Below are 18,947 nucleotides of genomic sequence, written 5' to 3' on the forward strand. Positions count from 1 at the left end.
AATTCCTTGTCATGTAGTTCTAGTGCCTTTTCTTCTACTGGAAGGTCATCTGGTGTTTTATTTCGGACACCTACTGGAACTATCCTGTCCTGTTTTTGTAAATATTTTGATATTGTTTGCTGTCTTCTGGGCTTTTGGTAGTTATTATCCTCGTTTATTGATTGTAGATTTGTTTGTTTTGTCCTGCTTTTTTGCTTTATTTAGTTATGTCTGAGCAGGCAGGCTGTGTGTTCTTTGTTGTTTGCTTGTCTTTGGGCATGATACTTTTCACTTCCTTCTCCAATTGGCAGAGTCAATTGCTCAGATATGGTACAGCAGGGCAGGTCTAGCTGAAGAGGTGTTGCTGGGTTGGTTTTTTTTTTGTGGCACGTACTAGGGCTAACAGGGCTTGTTGGTAATTAGTGCAGGACAGGTTCTGGTAGGCCATGCCTGTGCTGCTTGGAGGTGTGATGTTCAGCGCACATTGTAGATAGGCAGGATGGAGGGGGGAGATTGTGATGTGTGGAGCTAAGATGGGTATGGGAGAGAAGAGAGAGGAACAGAGCCAAGAACATACCAACAAACAAAATAGAGTGGTAGGGGAGCTTGCCGTTGGAGTGGGAAGATGAGAGACTGAGAAATGGAGAAAAATAAAAAGGAGAAGAAGAAAAGAAAAATGAATAAATAAAAATTAGAAAAAAGAAAAGCAAAGTCCCCGGGGATCCCACCAGTGCAGCTGCGAGGTCTGCCAGGTATTTGAGAGAAAAGAGAGGCAGGTGGTGAGAGGTATGGTAGAAATCTAAAGAAGTGGAAAAAAGCAACACCAGCAGCCAACAAATGGCACTCAGGGAGCCAGCCAGCCAGTGTGGGTGGGTGGAATCCAAGCATCATTGGGGTGAAGCTGGTGCTTCTCAGCTAAGAGACTGTGGCCACAGGAAGCAGAGGAGGCTGAGTGGGGGTGAAGAAGGGTGGGAGGTGGGAAAGTGTATATTGCTGTTTATCGGTTGTTCTGTCTCCTGGAAGCTCCGTGAAGCTGCTTTCCTGTACTCCCTGTTCACCGATCTCCGATCGGAGTCCAATATAGTGGATCTGTGTTGCGTTAGCTGATAGGGGACCTCTGCATGTGTCTCTCCTCATTCTCTTTTCTCTGTCAGTTTCTTACTCCATTTGGTGCTTGGCTAAGTTCTTTATCTCTTTGTTTGATGCTTAGGGTTTCAGGATCGACGTTTTCTCTGTTTGGCTTAGTTTTTCGGATCTTTGCTGTGGAGGGATGGCATAGTGGTTCTGTCTGTAGCGCCATGTTGCCCAGAAGCCCCTTTTTGGCTATTTTAAATAATTTTGTGGTGGACATGTTTGTACACACACATCTTTTTTCTATATTTCTGTTGGGGAAAGGGATAGGTTCCTAGAAGAGGAATTACTATGTCCAAAAGAATGAACCTTTTTAAAGCTCTTGATATAGATACACTGCCAAATTGTTTTCCAGAAAGATTATGCTAATTTATACTCCCACCAGCCATGACTTAAGGTAATTCCTACTTTGTGTTTATCTACATTGCCTTCAAAAAGTAATAAAAATAATCTTTGTAAACCCTAGGTACAGAATTAAGAAATATTTTAATAGTAAAAAATACTGTGTTTTTGTTGTTTGAGGTGATTTGTTTCATCGTGAGCACAATTTCTTTTCCACTGTTAATTTAAAAAACGAAAGATACAAAACAACAAAACCACTACCACCAACAAGAACAAAAACAAAACAAAACAAAACAAAGGCTTCTGAGAATATCCAGAATCCTGGTATGTAGTTGTGAGTCTGGAAAGCTGAGGAATGTACTGATTTTACCCAAAGGTCAGAGCACAAACCAAGGAACTTGGAGGGTGTCTTAGTCATCTAGTGCTGCTATAACAGAAATACCACACGTGGATGGCTTTAACAAAGAGAAGTTTATTTCCTCACAGTCAAAGTAGGCTAACAGTCCAAATTCAGGGTGTCAGCTCCAGGGGAAGGCTTTCTCTCTGTCGGCCTTCTCATCAGTGCTCCCCTGGACTAGGAGCTTCTCGGCGCAGGGACCTCTGTCCAAAGGACACGCTCTGCTCCTGGCACTGCTTTCTTGATGGTATGAGATCCCCCTGTCTCACTGCTCACTTCTGTCTTTTATATCTCAAGAGATTGCCTCAGGACACAATCCAGTCTTGTACATCAGGCCCTGCATTACTAACACGACTGCCACCCATCCTCCCTCATGAACATCACAGAGGCAGGTTTACAACATACAGGAAAATCACACAGTACCAGGAATTATGGCCTAGCCAAATGGATACACAATTTTTGGGGGGACGTAATTCAAACCATGACAGAGGGAAACAATTTTTTACAGAAATTTTACAAGCTGAAAAGAAATTCCCACTGAAAACAATTATCTAACAGTTTTTCCTAGCAACTAACACAGTACCTGTCACGTAGAAGATACTGACTAAAATGTTTGTTGAATGGATGAATGAATAAAGGTAAAAAAGGTACATGCAGTTTGAATACAAAAGAGAAAAATAGTTTGTTCAGGACACAATGGAGATGCGGTTTACTGTCTCCGGGACAGAACATGTGATTGCCATTCACAGCTTTTATATTGCCGTATTGCAAGACCTGGGCAATTTGGTTAATTTGTACTAGGTTTGTTGGTTTTTTAAAAATGAAGTTGCTGCCTACCCAGTAAGCATGTGATGAAACTAAATAATCTTACTAGATATTTTAGGATCCTTGGATAAAAAGGTTATTTCTTGCCTATTTATAAAATTTCCATTGATACCTGCTTTTATGTTTACTGAAGTATAATAGATTTGCGTGTGTGTGTGTATGTGTGTGTGTGTGTGTGTGTGTGTGTGTGTGTGTTTCAAGGCTTTTCCTTTCCAAAGGAAAGGTAGCTCAAAGGAAAAGGTGCCATAAAATTTTTCAGGCTGCCCAAATTTTGTAAATCAAGAACCTGAATTAAGACTAATCATACAAAATAAGGTGAGGAAGTTAAAAAATGAGGTACATACATCAAGAAAAACTGGATTTAAGGAAGGATGAGAAACAATTGAATAATAGGTAAATAACAAGCTTTTCTTCAGGAAGTCATTATTTCAGTAGCTTATTAGTATCGGAAATACTGAATCATTATCTTAAGGATCAATTCCGTATGCTGCTGCCAAAGCAGTGATAATTATCTAGTTAATAGTGTAAAACTAGTGGAAATTTACAAAGGAAAATATTAATAGATTTCAAGACCAAAAAAAAAAAAACTTTCAACAAATACTGTAAAGGGTTATTACTCTTAATGCGTATAGAACTCTCATAAAAATCAGTAAGGAAAACATTAACACACACAAAAACCCTATTGCAAAATGACTAATAAATATTTTTAATATAATTTTATTTATTTCATTTTTGAGAATATACACAGCAAAACATACACCAATTTAACAGTTTCTACATGTACTATTTATGGCTAATTAATAATTTTGATCTTACTTTTTTAAAAATAAACATTGATATAAAAATGTTTTTAAAAAAAATCCCCTTGCTGTTAAGGGTGTGGTGCAGTGAGCACTTTTAAATTCTGCTCTAGGGAGTGTAAATTGGTTTTGGTTTGCAGCCTTTCAAAAAGGTATTTGACTAGATTTGCAATGATTAAGTCATTGGTCTTGCAAAATTCTATTGTGCTGGTGTGGTTTCTATCACTAAGGCCGTATTTTCCAACTGCCTATTCTTCTTTGTTTCCAACTTTCCACATTCCAATCACCAGTAATTATCAATGCCTCTTGATTGCATGTTTGATCAATTTCAGACTGCGAAAGTAGGTAAAAATCTTCAATGTCTTCATCTTTGGCCTTAGTGGTTGGTGTGTAAATTTGAATAATGGTTGTATTAACTGGTCTTCCTTGTAGGCGTGTGGATATTATCCTATCACTGACAGCGTTGTACTTCAGGATAGATCTTGAAATGTTCTTTTTGACAGTGAATGCGACACTATCAGGAGGGACCCGTCCCTGGAGAAGGACATCATGCTTGGTAGAGGGTCAGCGAAAAAGAGGAAGACCCTCGACAAGATGGATTGACACAGTGGCTGCAACAAGGGGCTCAACCATAGCAACGATTGTGAGGATGGTGCAGGACCGGGCAATGTTTCGTTCTATTGTACCTAGGGTTTCTGAGTCGGAACCGACTCAATGGCACCTGACAACATTTGACTAGATGTGCCAAGAACCTTGAAAGTGTTAATAGTCTTTAACCCAGTACTTTCCTTTCAAGCAATCTATCCTGAGAGAATATGTATTTGGACAAATAATAATAAACAAGAAGGCTCATCTCAATATTATTTGTCATAGTGAACAAAACATTAGAAATGACCTAAATATTTTTGCAGGAATAAGGTTAACTAAATTATGATACATTCAATAAATGGAGTAATAAATATATAGTCATTCAAATATTTCAAGTAATATACTTGGGGAAATGTTCAGTCTATAATGTTAAGTGAAAACAAAAGCAGAATACTAAAATATGTATGTATGCAGAATGATTCCTAATTTTGTATATAAATATATATGCATGTAGGAAAAAAGTACGAAAATACTAAGGATTATTGCTGGGTAATGAAATTATTGATCATTTTAATTTCCTTCACTCTTATTCTAAAATCTTTTCAATGAGTCTGTATAACTAATACGTAAAAGTTATTTAAATACAAGAGACACTTTTTAAACTTCTACCTGTGTACTTTGTTGGTGCTTTTCTCTACCTGGGAATGGCCTCCCTCTTTTAATTTAATAATAGATCGTATATTGAGCACTTTTATGTGTTACACTGTGCTAAGTGCTCTACATACATTCTCATGTAGTCCTCACAATAACCCAATTTTAAAGATGAGGACCCAGGCTTAGAGAGGTTGTGACTTGCTGAAGATCAAACAGGGAGTGACAGCAGGAATTTGAACTCAGTCTGACTCCAGAGCTTACTCATAACGTTTTTTTTTTTTTCCTAATGGATGAAGGTTTTACTTTATTCCTTGTTTAGATATATTTTTCTTTATTTGAATTTTTTCATAAAAAATTTCAGGTAGATACAAGAGTAGAGAGAGTAGCATAGTGAACCCTATGCACCCATCACACAGCTTTAACAATTATTCACATATGGCAACGTGCTTCATCTCCTACCCATTCCCTGACCACCTTCCTTATTATTTTGAGGCAAATCCCAGATGTATTTCATTCATAAATATTTTATTATATGTCCTAAAAAGACAGACGCTTTGAAAATAATCACAATATCACTGTCATACCTAAAAATATAGCCATATTTCACATTAATACCTTAGAATTGTATAGTTCCTGTTGTGATTTCTTTTGTGTTGTGTTTTTGAAGGTGGAACTTGACTTCTTGTGGAACAAGTGTTGCCAGCTCAGAATGCAGTGAGGAGCTGTTTTCATCAGTTTCTGTTGGAGATCAAGATGATTGCTATTCCCTGTTAGATGATCAAGACTTCACTTCTTTTGATTTATTCCCCGAGGGGAGTGTCTGCAGTGATGTCTCCTCTTCTATTAGCACTTACTGGGACTGGTCAGATAGTGAGTTTGAATGGCAGGTAGATATTTTTTTCTTTTATTAGCATCATTGATTCATAAATAGAAGTATGCATTTGTGTTTTGATGTTTTCACCTCTATTTCAAAGTAGATTTCTCCAGTGTTTATTGAATCCTGGTGATTTTCTGCCAGCACATTTGAAGGTTAAGAATTAGATGGAATATGTATCCTTTATGTTTGTTAATGTACCTTTTAGGCCTCTGATGCTACAGATGTCCTTTTGTAGATTTTCATGTAATTTAATACTTGTATAATGTATAATGTATAATATTATTATATATCATCAGTGCCTTTCTATGCATGAATCCAAGCAGATGTACTCTTTCTACATTATAATAAATAGCCTTTGTGTCCTTCTAGGCACAATATCCTCGTATCAGGGTCATGTCATATATCTAAGATGAGAAACCATTATTACCATAAGTACATAATTTTTTATTCTGTTATCAGAAATGCAGTATAATTTTTCATTGTTTATTCTCCTTGTATGGAGAGGTGTTTTTTGTTAGTGTTTTTCCTTCTTGTGGTACATACATATAACCATGTGAAATGGCTTTATGGTAAATCATTTGAAAATGTTGCTTTGTAATGACTGTAATCTTTCAGAAAATGTAGATTGTGTTATTGTGACATGCATTTTCTGATTGTAAAAGACAATAGCATTTTAAAGAAGCTTTTCTAGCATACAGCGTTTTTTTCCTACAGACACATGACGTCTACTATGTTCGAAAGCCATCTAAATAGTCCAAGTTGTATTCCACAAGAGGAATCAAATTTTATTTCACACATCTTTTTATTATAAAAATCAAAGAACACAGAATGGCCTAAAATTAAAAATAAAATCTTCCAGTTCCACTTTGCTGGAGTTACCACTTTTAAGAGCTTATGCAGATATAAGTATGTTTACATATCGTTAAAAACGCACACATACAAATGGGATTGTACTTCAGCCTGTTCAGCTAGGCGTCCAACTTCATTCTTTGCCTGTGGCTATCCAGTTGCCCCAGCACCATTTGTTGAAGAAATTCTTTCCCCATTGAATGGTCTTAGTACCCTTGTCAAAAATCAGATGAACACAGATGTATGGGTTTATTTCTGGACTTTCAATTCTATTCCATTAGTCTGTATTTCTATCCTATGTCAGTACCACATGTTTTGATTAGTGTAGCTTTGTAGTAAGTTTTGAAATTGGGAATTGTGAGTCCTTCCACTTTGTTCTTTATCAAGATTGATTTGGCTATTCAGAATGTCCTGCAATTCCATATGAATTTTAGGATTAGCTTGTCTGTTTCTGCAAATTAGGTATTTAGAATTTGGATAGGGATTGTGTTGAATCTTTATATCACTTTGGGTGGTATTGTCATCTTAACAATATTAAGTTTTCCAATTCATGAACACAGGATGTCTTTCCATGTATTTGGATCTTCTTTATTTTCTTTTTACAACTACAATGTTTTGTAGTTTTCTGTGTACAAGTCTTTCACCTCCCTGGTTAAATTTATTGCTTGGTATTTTATTCTTTTAGATGCTAATGTAAATGGAATTTTTTTTTAAATTTCCTTTTCAGATTGTTCGTTGCTGGTGTGCAGAAACAACTGATTCTTTTGTGTTGATGTTGTACCCTGCAGCTTTGCTGAATTCATTTATTAGCTCCAGTAGCTTCCTTGTAGATTCTGTGAGATTTTCTATATATAGGATCATGTCGTCTATGAATAGAGATAGTTTTATCTCTTCCTTTCTGATTTGGATGCCTTTTATTTATTTTTTTCTTGGCCTGATTGCTCTGGCTAAAACTAGCAGTGGTGAGAGCAGGCATCCTTGTCTTGTTCCTGATCTTAGTGTGAAAGCTTTCAGTCTTACACCATTGAGTGTGATGATAGCTGTGGGGTTTGTAACAAGTTTTTCTTATTTAACATATAAACTTTTTTGTGATCTTCATAATACATTTTTTAATGGCTGCATAATATTCCTGCTACTAGATGTACCAGAACTTGTGAAACCATTCCCCTATTTACATCTGTTTCAGTTTTTTTCTATTATATATAATACAGCAGTGAGGATCTTTGTGTGTGTACCTTTTTATTCTTCAGTGTTTTTTTTTTTTTTTTAAAGATCACTTTATATTTAAAATCAGACTACAAGGATTCTTAATAAAGCATAATAATCACATGGAGTCCTGGTAATTCTGAAAATATTTTTGTGCATATTTCATGTGATGTGTCTGGAGCTCTTACCATCTGTAATGTTGCAAAATGCAAGCGTTTGCTGTTTTTAATTGCTCTCTTTTTCACCCATTTCATGAGTAGAGTGGAAAACTACCTCCAGCCACTTACTGTTAATGTACATGAGTGACTACAACATCAGAACAAAAATCAAGCCTGCCTTAGTAATGTGTTTTCCCTCTTCTGAAATTGGAGTGTGGGTACTCTGTTACCATGGATATTTGCTATTTAAATATACTGAAAGGTTTAAAATGCTCTCTCTTGTCTTTGAGGGACCTCATAATGATGAGCAGTAAATTATCCAAGAGGATAATTACTAATTATATGTTAGAATTAATATAGACTAAAAATTGTTTACTATAGTTTGAAGATTCTTATTACCTCTGTTGTGATAAAAACTGCATCTGTTTAAATCTTTTTTAAAAAACTGATGTTTCAGTTACTACAAAAGTAAATACAAATGATTCATAGATTCTCTGGGAAGAGAAATGTTAACTACTTATAAGGCTGGATTTTAACTTTAGAATGAAGTAGCATCTTAGTTTTGCTGATAGTGTTCTGTGCCTGTAGTCCTTTTATTGTTAAGATATATTTGACTACTCTTAGAGCTTAAGAAATTATTTCTTTTGTTGAGCAAGAGAGCATAGAAAATTTAAAGAGTGAGTAATTCAGCTGTCGCACTTGAAACCTAGAGGTATAATCTGAAATTACACATCAGCTGTTATAGAAATGAGCTAACTTGTAAAGTTCTGCTGCATCTTGCAAAAAATATGGCAGAGGTTTGATTTAATTCTCCCTACTTGTCACAATTACTGATTATAATATAAACATGCCAAATATTGTTGTCCTGAATAGTGTGGGATAGGAGTTATTAAGCATTTTTATTCTGAAATATATTATCAGCTGTAAAATGGATAATTGCTGGTCTGATAAATATACAAGAGCCAATATAATTAATTCTCCTATACATCTATTGCTCTAATTCCATATCTCCAGCTGACTACTTGACCTTTCCACTTGGATGACCTTATTGTTTAATGCAAACCTGTCATCTGCTGCTGAGTTGCTGGTCAGTAATACAATTTCCAATTACAGTGTTTCCACGGGAAAAACTAGGCTCTGCTTTATGACACATTTTATACAGTAGTGAAAATGATGATTGTCTGTTCAAAGGACACTTGTGCGTGCTTCTCCCATTATCACCACAAGCTCTCTGTATCCCAAACTTCATTCTTCTCTCATTCCAAACTACACGACAAGACTGCATGGCATAGTTGGGAGCACTGGACTTTTGTCCTACTCTGAATTCTGCCTGGACATCATTTTCCTTATTTGTAAAATAAGGGTGTTGGACAGGAAGATCTGTAATATTGCTTCAGTTCTCTTGCTGTGTGGGTGGGTTGTATGACTGAAATGTCACCAGTTTTCTTCTGATCTTGATGTGTCTGACTGTTACCCTTATCCATTCATTTATCAAGCAGCTTTGTAAATTTTCTTAGAAAAATTACACATCTACTCTTCTTTTTCTTTCCATTTTTGCTTATCTTAACCAGGTATTGTCCAGTAGATTCTGACTCATGGTGACCCCACATGTGTCAGAGTAGAACTGTGCTCCATAGGATTTTTAATGGCTGATTTTTTTGGAAGTAGATCGCCAGGCCTTTCTTCCAAGGTGCCTCTGAGTGGACTCTAAAACCTTCAACCTTTTGGTTAGTAGCCGAGCGCTTTAGCCATTTGCACCACTCAGAGACTCCTTTGTTTATCTTACTCCAGGCCTAGATCACAAGAACTTCCTGTCTAATTCCAATCTTTCCACACTCTTATTTTGCCCTTGTGCTGTTTTTTAACTAGTCTTCACGCATGACGAATTTCATCAAGTTACTACTTCTACTTAGAAAATGTTATCGGCCCACTTCTACATAACATATAATAGCTTCTGGTTCTTCTGTTGAGCTTTCAAGTCCCTGGCACAGATTTTCTGTTTTAATCATATTAGCCTCCTTAACCTTACCCCCTTTTTTTCCTTCGTTTGATTTTATTATTCTCCTTACCTAAATGTCTTTTTCCTTTTTCTCCTTTTGCCATTCTGAAAGACTGCTTTGTGAAACAACCCAGTCACCGCAGCAACATGTGGCATTGCTTAAGAATTTGTGCTTCCTCCTTTTTTAGGGTCAAAAAGCATGGCAAGAGATGGAAAAAGAAAAATACATCAGTATATTGAGTGTCACCTGCGTTCCAGGCATGTTATCTCATTTAAAGCTCTCTATAATCCTTTGAGATGATGGCATTAACCACATTTTACTGAAGACACTTATGTTCAAAGAAGTGAACTAACTGACACAAAATCACACAGCTACTGAGCTGGGGAGCTGGGACTGGAACTCTCTCTGGGCTCTTTTTACTTCTCTGTGAAAAAGTGGGCAAAGAACCGTTGCCCTTTTTACAACCCAGTTGCCACAAACAAACAGAATTAAAGGCACAAATTTAAGTGCTTAGTGTATATCTTGGAAACTGACAGATACTAAAGATTTAGATGAAAATTTTTCTTAAATTTTGAAAGTATAGGCATTTTGTGAGTTCCTTTAATTTATCAAAGGCGCTTGAAGTAGGGGAGACCTTTCATCTGTTAAGGGGTGTTTCATCTTGTTTTAGGGACTTCAGAGAAATCTTTAAGGCAGTGATGTTGTGGTTTGAAGGCTTTCAAAGAGAAAATAGCATAGTGTTTTCTTTTTTGCCATTAAAGCCTGAAAAAGAGATGGCTTTCACTGGTGCATTCAGCAAAAATCCTTTCATAGCACCAACTAGATAATGTTACGGATAAACACAAACCTGTTGCGGTCGAGTCAATTCAGACTTATAGTGACCCTATAGGACAAAAGTAGAACTCCCCCACAGGGTTTCCAAGACTGTAAATCTTTAAGGAAGCAGACTGCCACATCTTTTTCCTGTGGAGCAGCTAGTGGGTTTGAACTACTGACCTTTCAGTTAACGGCCAAGGTCTTTAACCACTTTGCCACCAGGGCTCCTATGTTAGGGATACAAAAAACCCAAAACAAAACCCATTGCCATTGAGTCAATTCCGACTCTTAGCGATCCTATAGGACAGAGTAGAACTGCCCCATAGGGTTTCCAAGGAGCAGCTGGTGGATTCAAACTGCTGACCTTTTGGTTAGCAGCTGAGCTCTTAACCACTGTGCCACCAGGGCTAAAGGGCGAACAATTCAAGCAGTGTTAGTTAATGGGATTTTAAAGAAAGTGATACAAATTGTTGGAAGTCTCTTACACACTTGGATTTATCAACGACTGTCAAAGTGAAAATGTGACTTTTAAGAGTAGTAGCTACTTATGGGAATGTAGAAATAATGCTTTCTTCCTAACAGTTTTACTCAGAATGTCATGGTTCACCTTGCATAGTGATCAGCCCCATTTTTGTGGCTTCACTCATCACTTGTATTCAGTTGACTCCCCAGTTTGCCTGCCTGCAGTCCCTTGTAGCTCTCTCAAACTTTAATCCTGTAGCTTCAACCTGTTGCTAGATATTTCCATTGAAGATCTGCTATCTCAAACCTAGCATTTGTTAGGTGCTATGTTGTATAATTGAATATTTGTGATACTGTATTGCCTTCCCAAGTAGAGTATAAAGTTCTGTCAGGGCCATGACTTATACACCTTTATATCCACTGTACCTATTTTAATGCCGTTCGTACAATAGGAATCCAAATACATGTGATTGCGGTAGTCTTCATGCCTAATGTAGCTCTTCTGTTTTGGTAACTTCAAAAGTCTAGTAATCATCCAGAGTTCAGATATAATTACAAACTTCGTAAAACCAAAAGACAACAACAACAAAAACGGCTGTTTTGTAGCTTGTAAAAATGAAACCAGTATCTTTGAAAATTGTTACATAGTCCTTGTAGAAGAAAATAATTCATGTTTTTGTTGAATGACTTACATACATTTGTTTCAAATTAAATCCATTCTAATTGATAGTATTTATTGGTTTTTAATAGGCAATATAAAATTTAGAACATGTTTTTGTTATTCATCTCACTTTAAACTGATTTGATTTTCTGTTAGGGTTTCTTGTATTTCTCCTTTGTCTACACTTTGTCTTTTATTTTTTTCTCACTTTTCATTTACAATGCTTTTGGTCTGTAAAGTGTTTTGCTTTATATTAACAGTATCTTTAAACTTTTTAAAAAAATAACACTATTGTGTTTTCAGTGAAGGTTTACACAGTAGGTTCTCATTCAACAATTTCTACACAGATTGTTCAGTGATATTGGTTACATTCTTCACAATATGTGAACATTCTCATTATTTCCATTCTGGTTGTTCCGTTTCCATTAATCTAGTTTCCCTGCCCCCTTACCTTCTCATCTTTGCTTTAGAGTAATTGTTGACCATTTGGTCTCATATCGATGATTTTTTAAAGGAGCACAGTACTCATGGGTGATATTCTTTATTTTGTGAGCCAGTCTGTTATTTAGCTAAAAGGTAGCTCTTTATTTTAATTGTCTTGAGCTTGTTGATACAGACTTGAGGACAAAGACCATGATTTAGTTAGCTTTGTATTGGCGGTACGGAGGCTAGTATCTAGTAATACGCCAGTTAGTGCAGTTCTGTCAGGTCTCCTGTGATATAGATCAGTGCTCCTAATTCACAAATTAAAAACCTTGATGATTGACTCTTAAGTTAGCATATTAACAAGTCTTGATTATGATTTTGTGCTTTTGGAAAATATATTTAATTGAATGAGTGAATGTATACAAAGAGTATGTTGACGTTGCTGCTTTGTCTAAAATAGGCATGATAAGAATTAATGTCCTCTTAGTAGTCTATATTCGCCATTAGTCTGATGTTAAAGTAACTTTTAATCAATGTGAAATATGCTGTGGTATTTAAAATGTAAAAAAAAATTGCTTTCCCTAACCATCCCCGCCTCTTTATTTTTACAAAGTTACCAGGCAGTGACATTGCCAGTGGGAGTGATGTGCTTTCTGATGTCATACCCAGTATTCCAAGTTCACCTTGCCTGCTTCCAAAAAAGAAAAACAAACACCGGAATTTAGATGAACTTCCTTGGAGTGCAATGACAAATGATGAGCAGGTAGGGATCTCATCATTCTTAATTAAAAGCATATGTGTGGAGAATAGGTGACGCACACTTTATTGCCCATTTAAAGCTGCTGGGTAAATGTGAATTGCTTAGTAAATCTGAATCTGAACTTTAACTAAATGTTTTGCAGGGAACAAATACAATATTAAGTGCTTCTCATATGTAAACACATTATAAATGACATACTAAAGGATCAGAAGTTTTAGCATTGATTTTGTTTTCTGTAATTTTTCGTCACATAGGTGGAATATATTGAGTATCTGAGTCGTAAAGTCAGTACTGAGATGGGTCTTCGGGAGCAACTTGATATTATTAAAATCATTGATCCTTCTGCTCAAATCTCCCCTACAGACAGTGAGTTTATTATTGAACTTAACTGTCTCACAGATGAAAAACTGAAGCAGGTATGTAAAGAAAAACAACAGCAGATTGTACAGCTATTGAAAATACTACTCTAAAACGTAGAATTGAATAATAATATGTAAATACATAGGTAATTAAGATCAAATTCACCACTGTGAAATGTATTGTTAGAAAAAAAAATGATGGCACTATTATAGAACACATTGTGGTTTTAAAAAGTTCTGTGTACATCACACCTGGCAGGACTTGTCAGGGGCCAGTGTGGATCTAGAACCTGCTCTTCAATTGTGTAATCTTTGAAACTTTAATTTCATCACTCAGGGGGTGGTCAGGCTACGGTATTGATTTATTCTAACTCAACTTAAAAGAGACTGTTTGACAGAGTCAAAATACTGATTAATGAGAGCTATACTTTGGTTTAGCTAAACTAACATCTGAGCAGAGGGACTTTTGAATAGTCTTAAGGAATATTGAGTTTGGATAGAGTAAAACTGAATGAATTTTCCCTGTGCCATGTAAATATGCATTTCTGGTATCTTCTAAATATAAACTTTCCTGCTTTCTTTTCCTCTGGTAGGTGATTGGATAAATATTTATGTTCTTATGTTCTACTTTCGTGGTTTGTTTTGTTAGTTTTTGCGTTTATCATTATGCAGGGAAAATTTCTATCATTTCAGCATTTCCTCCCAACAGACATACTATAATTTTCTGCATTCCAGGCGATTTTCCAGTAGACTGATAAATTGATGCCTTGGAGTTGAAGACAGGTGCCCTTGGCCCCTAGCTAGGATTTAGGAAACACTCTTGTCTTAGATATAATCAGCAACTTGGTCAAATCATCTTAAGTGGAGACTTTAAAAAATGGCTAATCTCATTCATTTTATTTTATTGTTAGCTTCTATTTCAGAGTGTTATTTTCTTAGAACCCTAAATTCTGGAGGCCAGTAACCTTCATTTACATATTTTATATGCTTTAAAAATCTAGTTCTGTATCAGATTTTCTAGAATTTTAAACATTGCCAATTTTTCTGGCACTCGTTTCTACATTTAGAGATTTCTTTTGCCCTTATATTCTGCCTATATACATCTATAGCGCTTTTTAAAAATATAATTTATTTTCCTGATTTTGAGAATATACACAGCAGAACTTACACCAATTCAACAATTTCTACATGTGCAATTCAGTGGCATTGATTACATTCTTTGAGTTGTATAACCATTCTTCCCCTCGTTTTCCATGTTGTTTCTCCCCATTAATGTACACTCGGTGCCCCCTAAGTTTCCTTTCTAACCTTTCGAGTTGCTGTTGTGAGTTTGATCCCATACAGATAGATCTTGAAAGAGCAGACATTCTTTACTAGTCAAGGCAGACATTCTTTACTAGTTAAGCTAAACTGTTGATTTGTTTTAAGAAGACTTCAGGGGGCACTTTCAGTTTAACGTTTAAAGATTATCTCAGGGCAATAGTTTCAGGGGTTCGTCCAAGCCTCTATGGCTTCAGAAAGTCTGGATTCCATGAGAATTTGAAATTCTGTCTGCATTTTCCCCCTTTTGATCAGGATTCTTCTTCTGCAGTGACTTTGACAATTCTTAAAATTCAGTGCAATATTTTTTTCTCTAGCACTTTGAGGGTAGACCATCAAGGTTCAATGCTGACCACTTTTTGTCTGTGTGTTCATAGGTCAGAAACTATATCAAGGAGCATAGCCCTCGCCAACGGCCTGCAAGAGAGGCCTGGAAGAGAAGCAACTTTAGTTGTGCAAGCACCAGTGGAGTGAGCGGTGCCAGTGCCAGTGCCAGCAGCAGCAGTGCCAGCATGGTCAGTTCTGCAAGCAGCAGTGGGTCCAGTGTTGGAAACTCTGCTTCAAACTCCAGTGCCAACATGAGTCGAGCACACAGTGACAGCAACCTGTCTGCAAGTGCAGCAGAGCGGATTCGGGATTCAAAAGTAAAACGTCTAATCAATACAAAGTTTTACCTTTCAATATAAACATTAGTACTTCTTCATATAAATTTCTTGAGGAGTTAAAATTATCCTGCTATCTAGATGCCTGTGGGTTTTGGTTTTAATTGAACAAGCAGGATGCTCTGCTGTTGAACAAAGCATTCTATGTTGAGTGCTTTGAAACGCTGTTTTGACCCACAAGAATATTGCATTCAATTTTATCTGATTTCTATGTCTGTTTTAAGTGCGATAAATTGATGAAAATAATGAGTGATTCTCAAGATTGCAATATTGACTGCAACTCACTACTGAGCGAATCTCACTATGTTGCTGATGTTGCTGTCTATTAGCTCCTATGAGTGTTCTGTATGTCTTGTGTATTAAATGTTTTCTTAATGTTTTAATCTTGAATGTTTCTTCTTAGCTAATTTAAAAGTATAATGCTTTCTGTCATTTGTCTTCTCTTTTCACAGTTGGAAATATTCTGTATAATATTGTTGGGCACTTAAGGAAAAAAAGAAGGTATAAATGTATACAGAATGGATCTGTGATGCTTAGCAGGGGGGTTCAGTTCCTGCAGTGTCAACAGAGTTTGGAGCCAAGTTAGGGATGATAAAAGGGATCTCTGTAACTCTTTGGGAACCCAGTGGTGACTTCAGGATACACAATGATTCCTTCCCTGGCTCTTACTGAAGCAGCAGAAACATAGCCAACTTTGTTGGTTGCCAAGGGATTTCTCTGGATATGTGGTCATTCCTTTTTGGCATCACTTCACCAGTGACAAAAAGATTATAGAGTACCCACTGGGTTCCTAGTGGGCTTTTAAATGGTATTAAGCTTTGTCAAATATGAAAACGGCATGATTCTTTGAGATTTTGGCAATTTTATCTACAATTTGTATTCAATATTGTTCCCTAGTATTAATTGTGTTTGCTGTGCGTTGACACTAGTATACCTTAATTTGATAAAAAGTCTTTGAAATGACGGGTTACTCCTAACTAGTCAGAACGTTTCAGCCCTTCCTGATCAAAAGATTTGCTGGTCAAATACCATAAAAATATAATCATGAAGAATCATTTTCATGTCTAAGTCAATGGTTCACTTATTAGAACAAGGAGATTGTACTGCAGAGAAATTTGAACATCTCTTAAAATTCTGAAAATATAGACTTTGATCCATAAAACCCTGTGGGGTGGATTTTCCAGAACTGAACCTTACTGATTTAGAAATTTTTTTATTTTGACAGAAGCGTTCCAAGCAGCGGAAGTTACAGCAGAAGGCCTTACGCAAGAGGCAGCTGAAAGAGCAGAGGCAGGCTCGGAAGGAGAGGCTCAGTGGGCTCTTCCTTAATGAAGAAGTGCTGTCCTTGAAAGTGACTGAGGAAGACCACGAAGCAGATGTAGATGTTTTGATGTAATTAAGGGTGAATTTATCAGTGTTCTTAGGCAAGCATTGAAGTATTCTATCCTTATTTGTTTACATGCATCTTGACCAAAATTTTGATTAGGGCTGTGCTTGATGTACCATTAATAATTTAGGTCAGTGGTTCTCACCGTGTGGTCTCCAGGTCAGCAGCACCAGGATCACCTGGGCACTGGTAAGAAATGCAGATTATCAGCTCAACCCCAAACCTTGTGGGGGATGGGCCCAGCATGGTGTTTTAACAAGTTTTCCAGGTGATTCTGATACACATTCTAGTTTAAGAACCACTAACTTAGGTAAATGTTTTGGCTGTTTAAACTGTGTAGTAGTTGAGTGGACTTTTTCAAAGACTAGTACTGTTACACTTCAAGGTACTGCTGACAACTAATTTATGTCAGTATACATACATGTGTAGAGATCATAATTCAGTTCCCTTCTTAATGTCACAATTTCCTTTTGGTAGTATTAGTTTATTTTTTCCAAAGGGCCACAGCATGATTCTCAGTTCCTAGCAGAAACCTTTTTTTTTGAAGTGGGCAGTATGGCTTGCTGTTTACAATAGTGCCTTCGTTGGTTTAGTTCTATCTATTTTCATTCATTATTCACTCAAAGGTAGAAGAACAGGCCCTGATGTTTTTCCTGTTAGATTTGTTTTTCATTTTATGTAAATTCAGAATTCTTTCTGTAGGTGATGACTACTGAGGCAATAATGTTATTAGTAGCTGAATTTTAGATTTGATGCCATGTGATTAATATTCAGTAGAGAAAGCAATCAGGCAAAACAACCGATTCTGCTTTTCCACGGTCTTCTGAAATTTTAGGCTGTAAAACTGTCTCAGACAGATTTTCTCTTAAGTTCTTTTTGTTGGCCATTTGTTTGTTTCCGCACAGCTCTAATTTTAAAATATTTGGTATGACAGCTTCTGGCATGTGAACAAGTTCATATTCAAAATTAACTGATGAAAACCCTTAAAATTCTGTTAAACTTCTCTATAAATTGCTAGAAATAGACCAAGCAGTGAAATATAGAAGACACTTTAACTTGTTGGTAATTAATAGAACTCTAATTTTAAATGTAAAAATTATGGCATTACTTTAAATGTTTTCCTAGAGAGTTTGTTATAATGAATATTAGAAATAGTGTGTATCGTTTTCTTCTACTGACGTCTTTGAACGTTCACATGGGTTAAAGATGGAAACTGATACTACTGACAATCAAGCTGCTTTCTGATTTTCCTAATGTTTTGTTTTTATTGTGGATAATGTTTTGGGGGTGATAATGATTCTGTAGGAGGAGGAGTTGTAATCAGTGTTTGTTTAAACTCTAGAGCACAGAGGTTAATGGATTTCTACGTTTTCTTTTGTTTTAACTTTTTGTTCTGTCAAGTGGCTCATTAAGAAAAAGATTAAAAGCTAAATTCTCAATTCTCAGTTGACAAAAGACTTCACTTACAATCATGTTTTTGAAATTTTGATTTCATCTTGGTTCCTTGAAGGCCAAATAATGGAAACTGAGGATAAAAATTAATATATTGCAGCTTTGCTGAGGTCTGTGGTATGGTGGTAACATTCTGAAGACTACTAAATTCATATTTTAAAGTTTTACTAAGATAAAAGCATATGTGTGTGTATAGTTTTCAGTTTGAGTATTTCTTCTGACTTTTCCTCCTGCCCTGTTTGGTGCTCCTAACCAACTTAGAGGGCCCAAAGAAAGCTTGGGGCTAGACTCCACAATACCCTTAGGAAGGATCATGTTTTTCCTTCCAAGTACAGGAAGAATAAATGGAGAGGAGTAAATTATCTACCTGCTCTTAGCAAAAGCAAAAAGAATGATTGGCTAGTCTCTTTACCTACTCTTCAAGGAAAATAGACCAGTTTTGAATACCATCCCATGTTACCATCCAGTCAATTCCAGCTCATGGCGACCCTATAGGACAGAGTAGAACTGTCCCATAGGGTTCCAAGGAGTGGCTGGTGGGTTCGAACTGCCGACCTTTTGGTTAGCAGCCGTAGCTCTTAACCACTGCACCACCAGGGCCCCTTGAATACCATAGAGCAGCATTTATCTGTTGAATACTTGGAAGCAACTTACTTGAGTGACTAGTAGAAGAATATCCTATACAGGGTTGTGATGTAATAAGACCAGTTCTTCTACTGTCTCACAACAATCATGTAGTCTTGTTACCTTAGATTTAATTTCAGTCACTATTAAACAAGTTTACCAAAGGGCCACAATGCCGATGTTAAAAGTTTATAGAAGTTTGAGTGTTTATA

At 36.4% G+C, this 18,947-nt stretch overlaps 1 protein-coding gene across 1 annotated transcript in view; it reads left to right on the forward strand.

Annotated features, from left to right (window-relative positions):
• FAM199X (family with sequence similarity 199, X-linked) overlaps positions 1-18,313 on the forward strand; it is a 33,123-nt gene extending 14,810 nt beyond the window's left edge. Inside the window, exons 2-6 of the mRNA XM_004388911.1 lie at positions 5,384-5,603; positions 12,785-12,934; positions 13,186-13,347; positions 14,988-15,254; positions 16,498-18,313. Coding sequence (XP_004388968.1) covers positions 5,384-5,603; positions 12,785-12,934; positions 13,186-13,347; positions 14,988-15,254; positions 16,498-16,668 — 970 coding nt within the window. The 3' untranslated portion in view covers positions 16,669-18,313. The remainder of the gene's footprint in view (positions 1-5,383; positions 5,604-12,784; positions 12,935-13,185; positions 13,348-14,987; positions 15,255-16,497) is intronic.
• Positions 18,314-18,947: the final 634 nt, after the last annotated feature.

Source organism: Trichechus manatus, unplaced genomic scaffold (assembly GCF_000243295.1).
Source record: "Trichechus manatus latirostris isolate Lorelei unplaced genomic scaffold, TriManLat1.0 scaffold00221, whole genome shotgun sequence".
Lineage (NCBI taxonomy): Eukaryota > Metazoa > Chordata > Mammalia > Sirenia > Trichechidae > Trichechus > Trichechus manatus.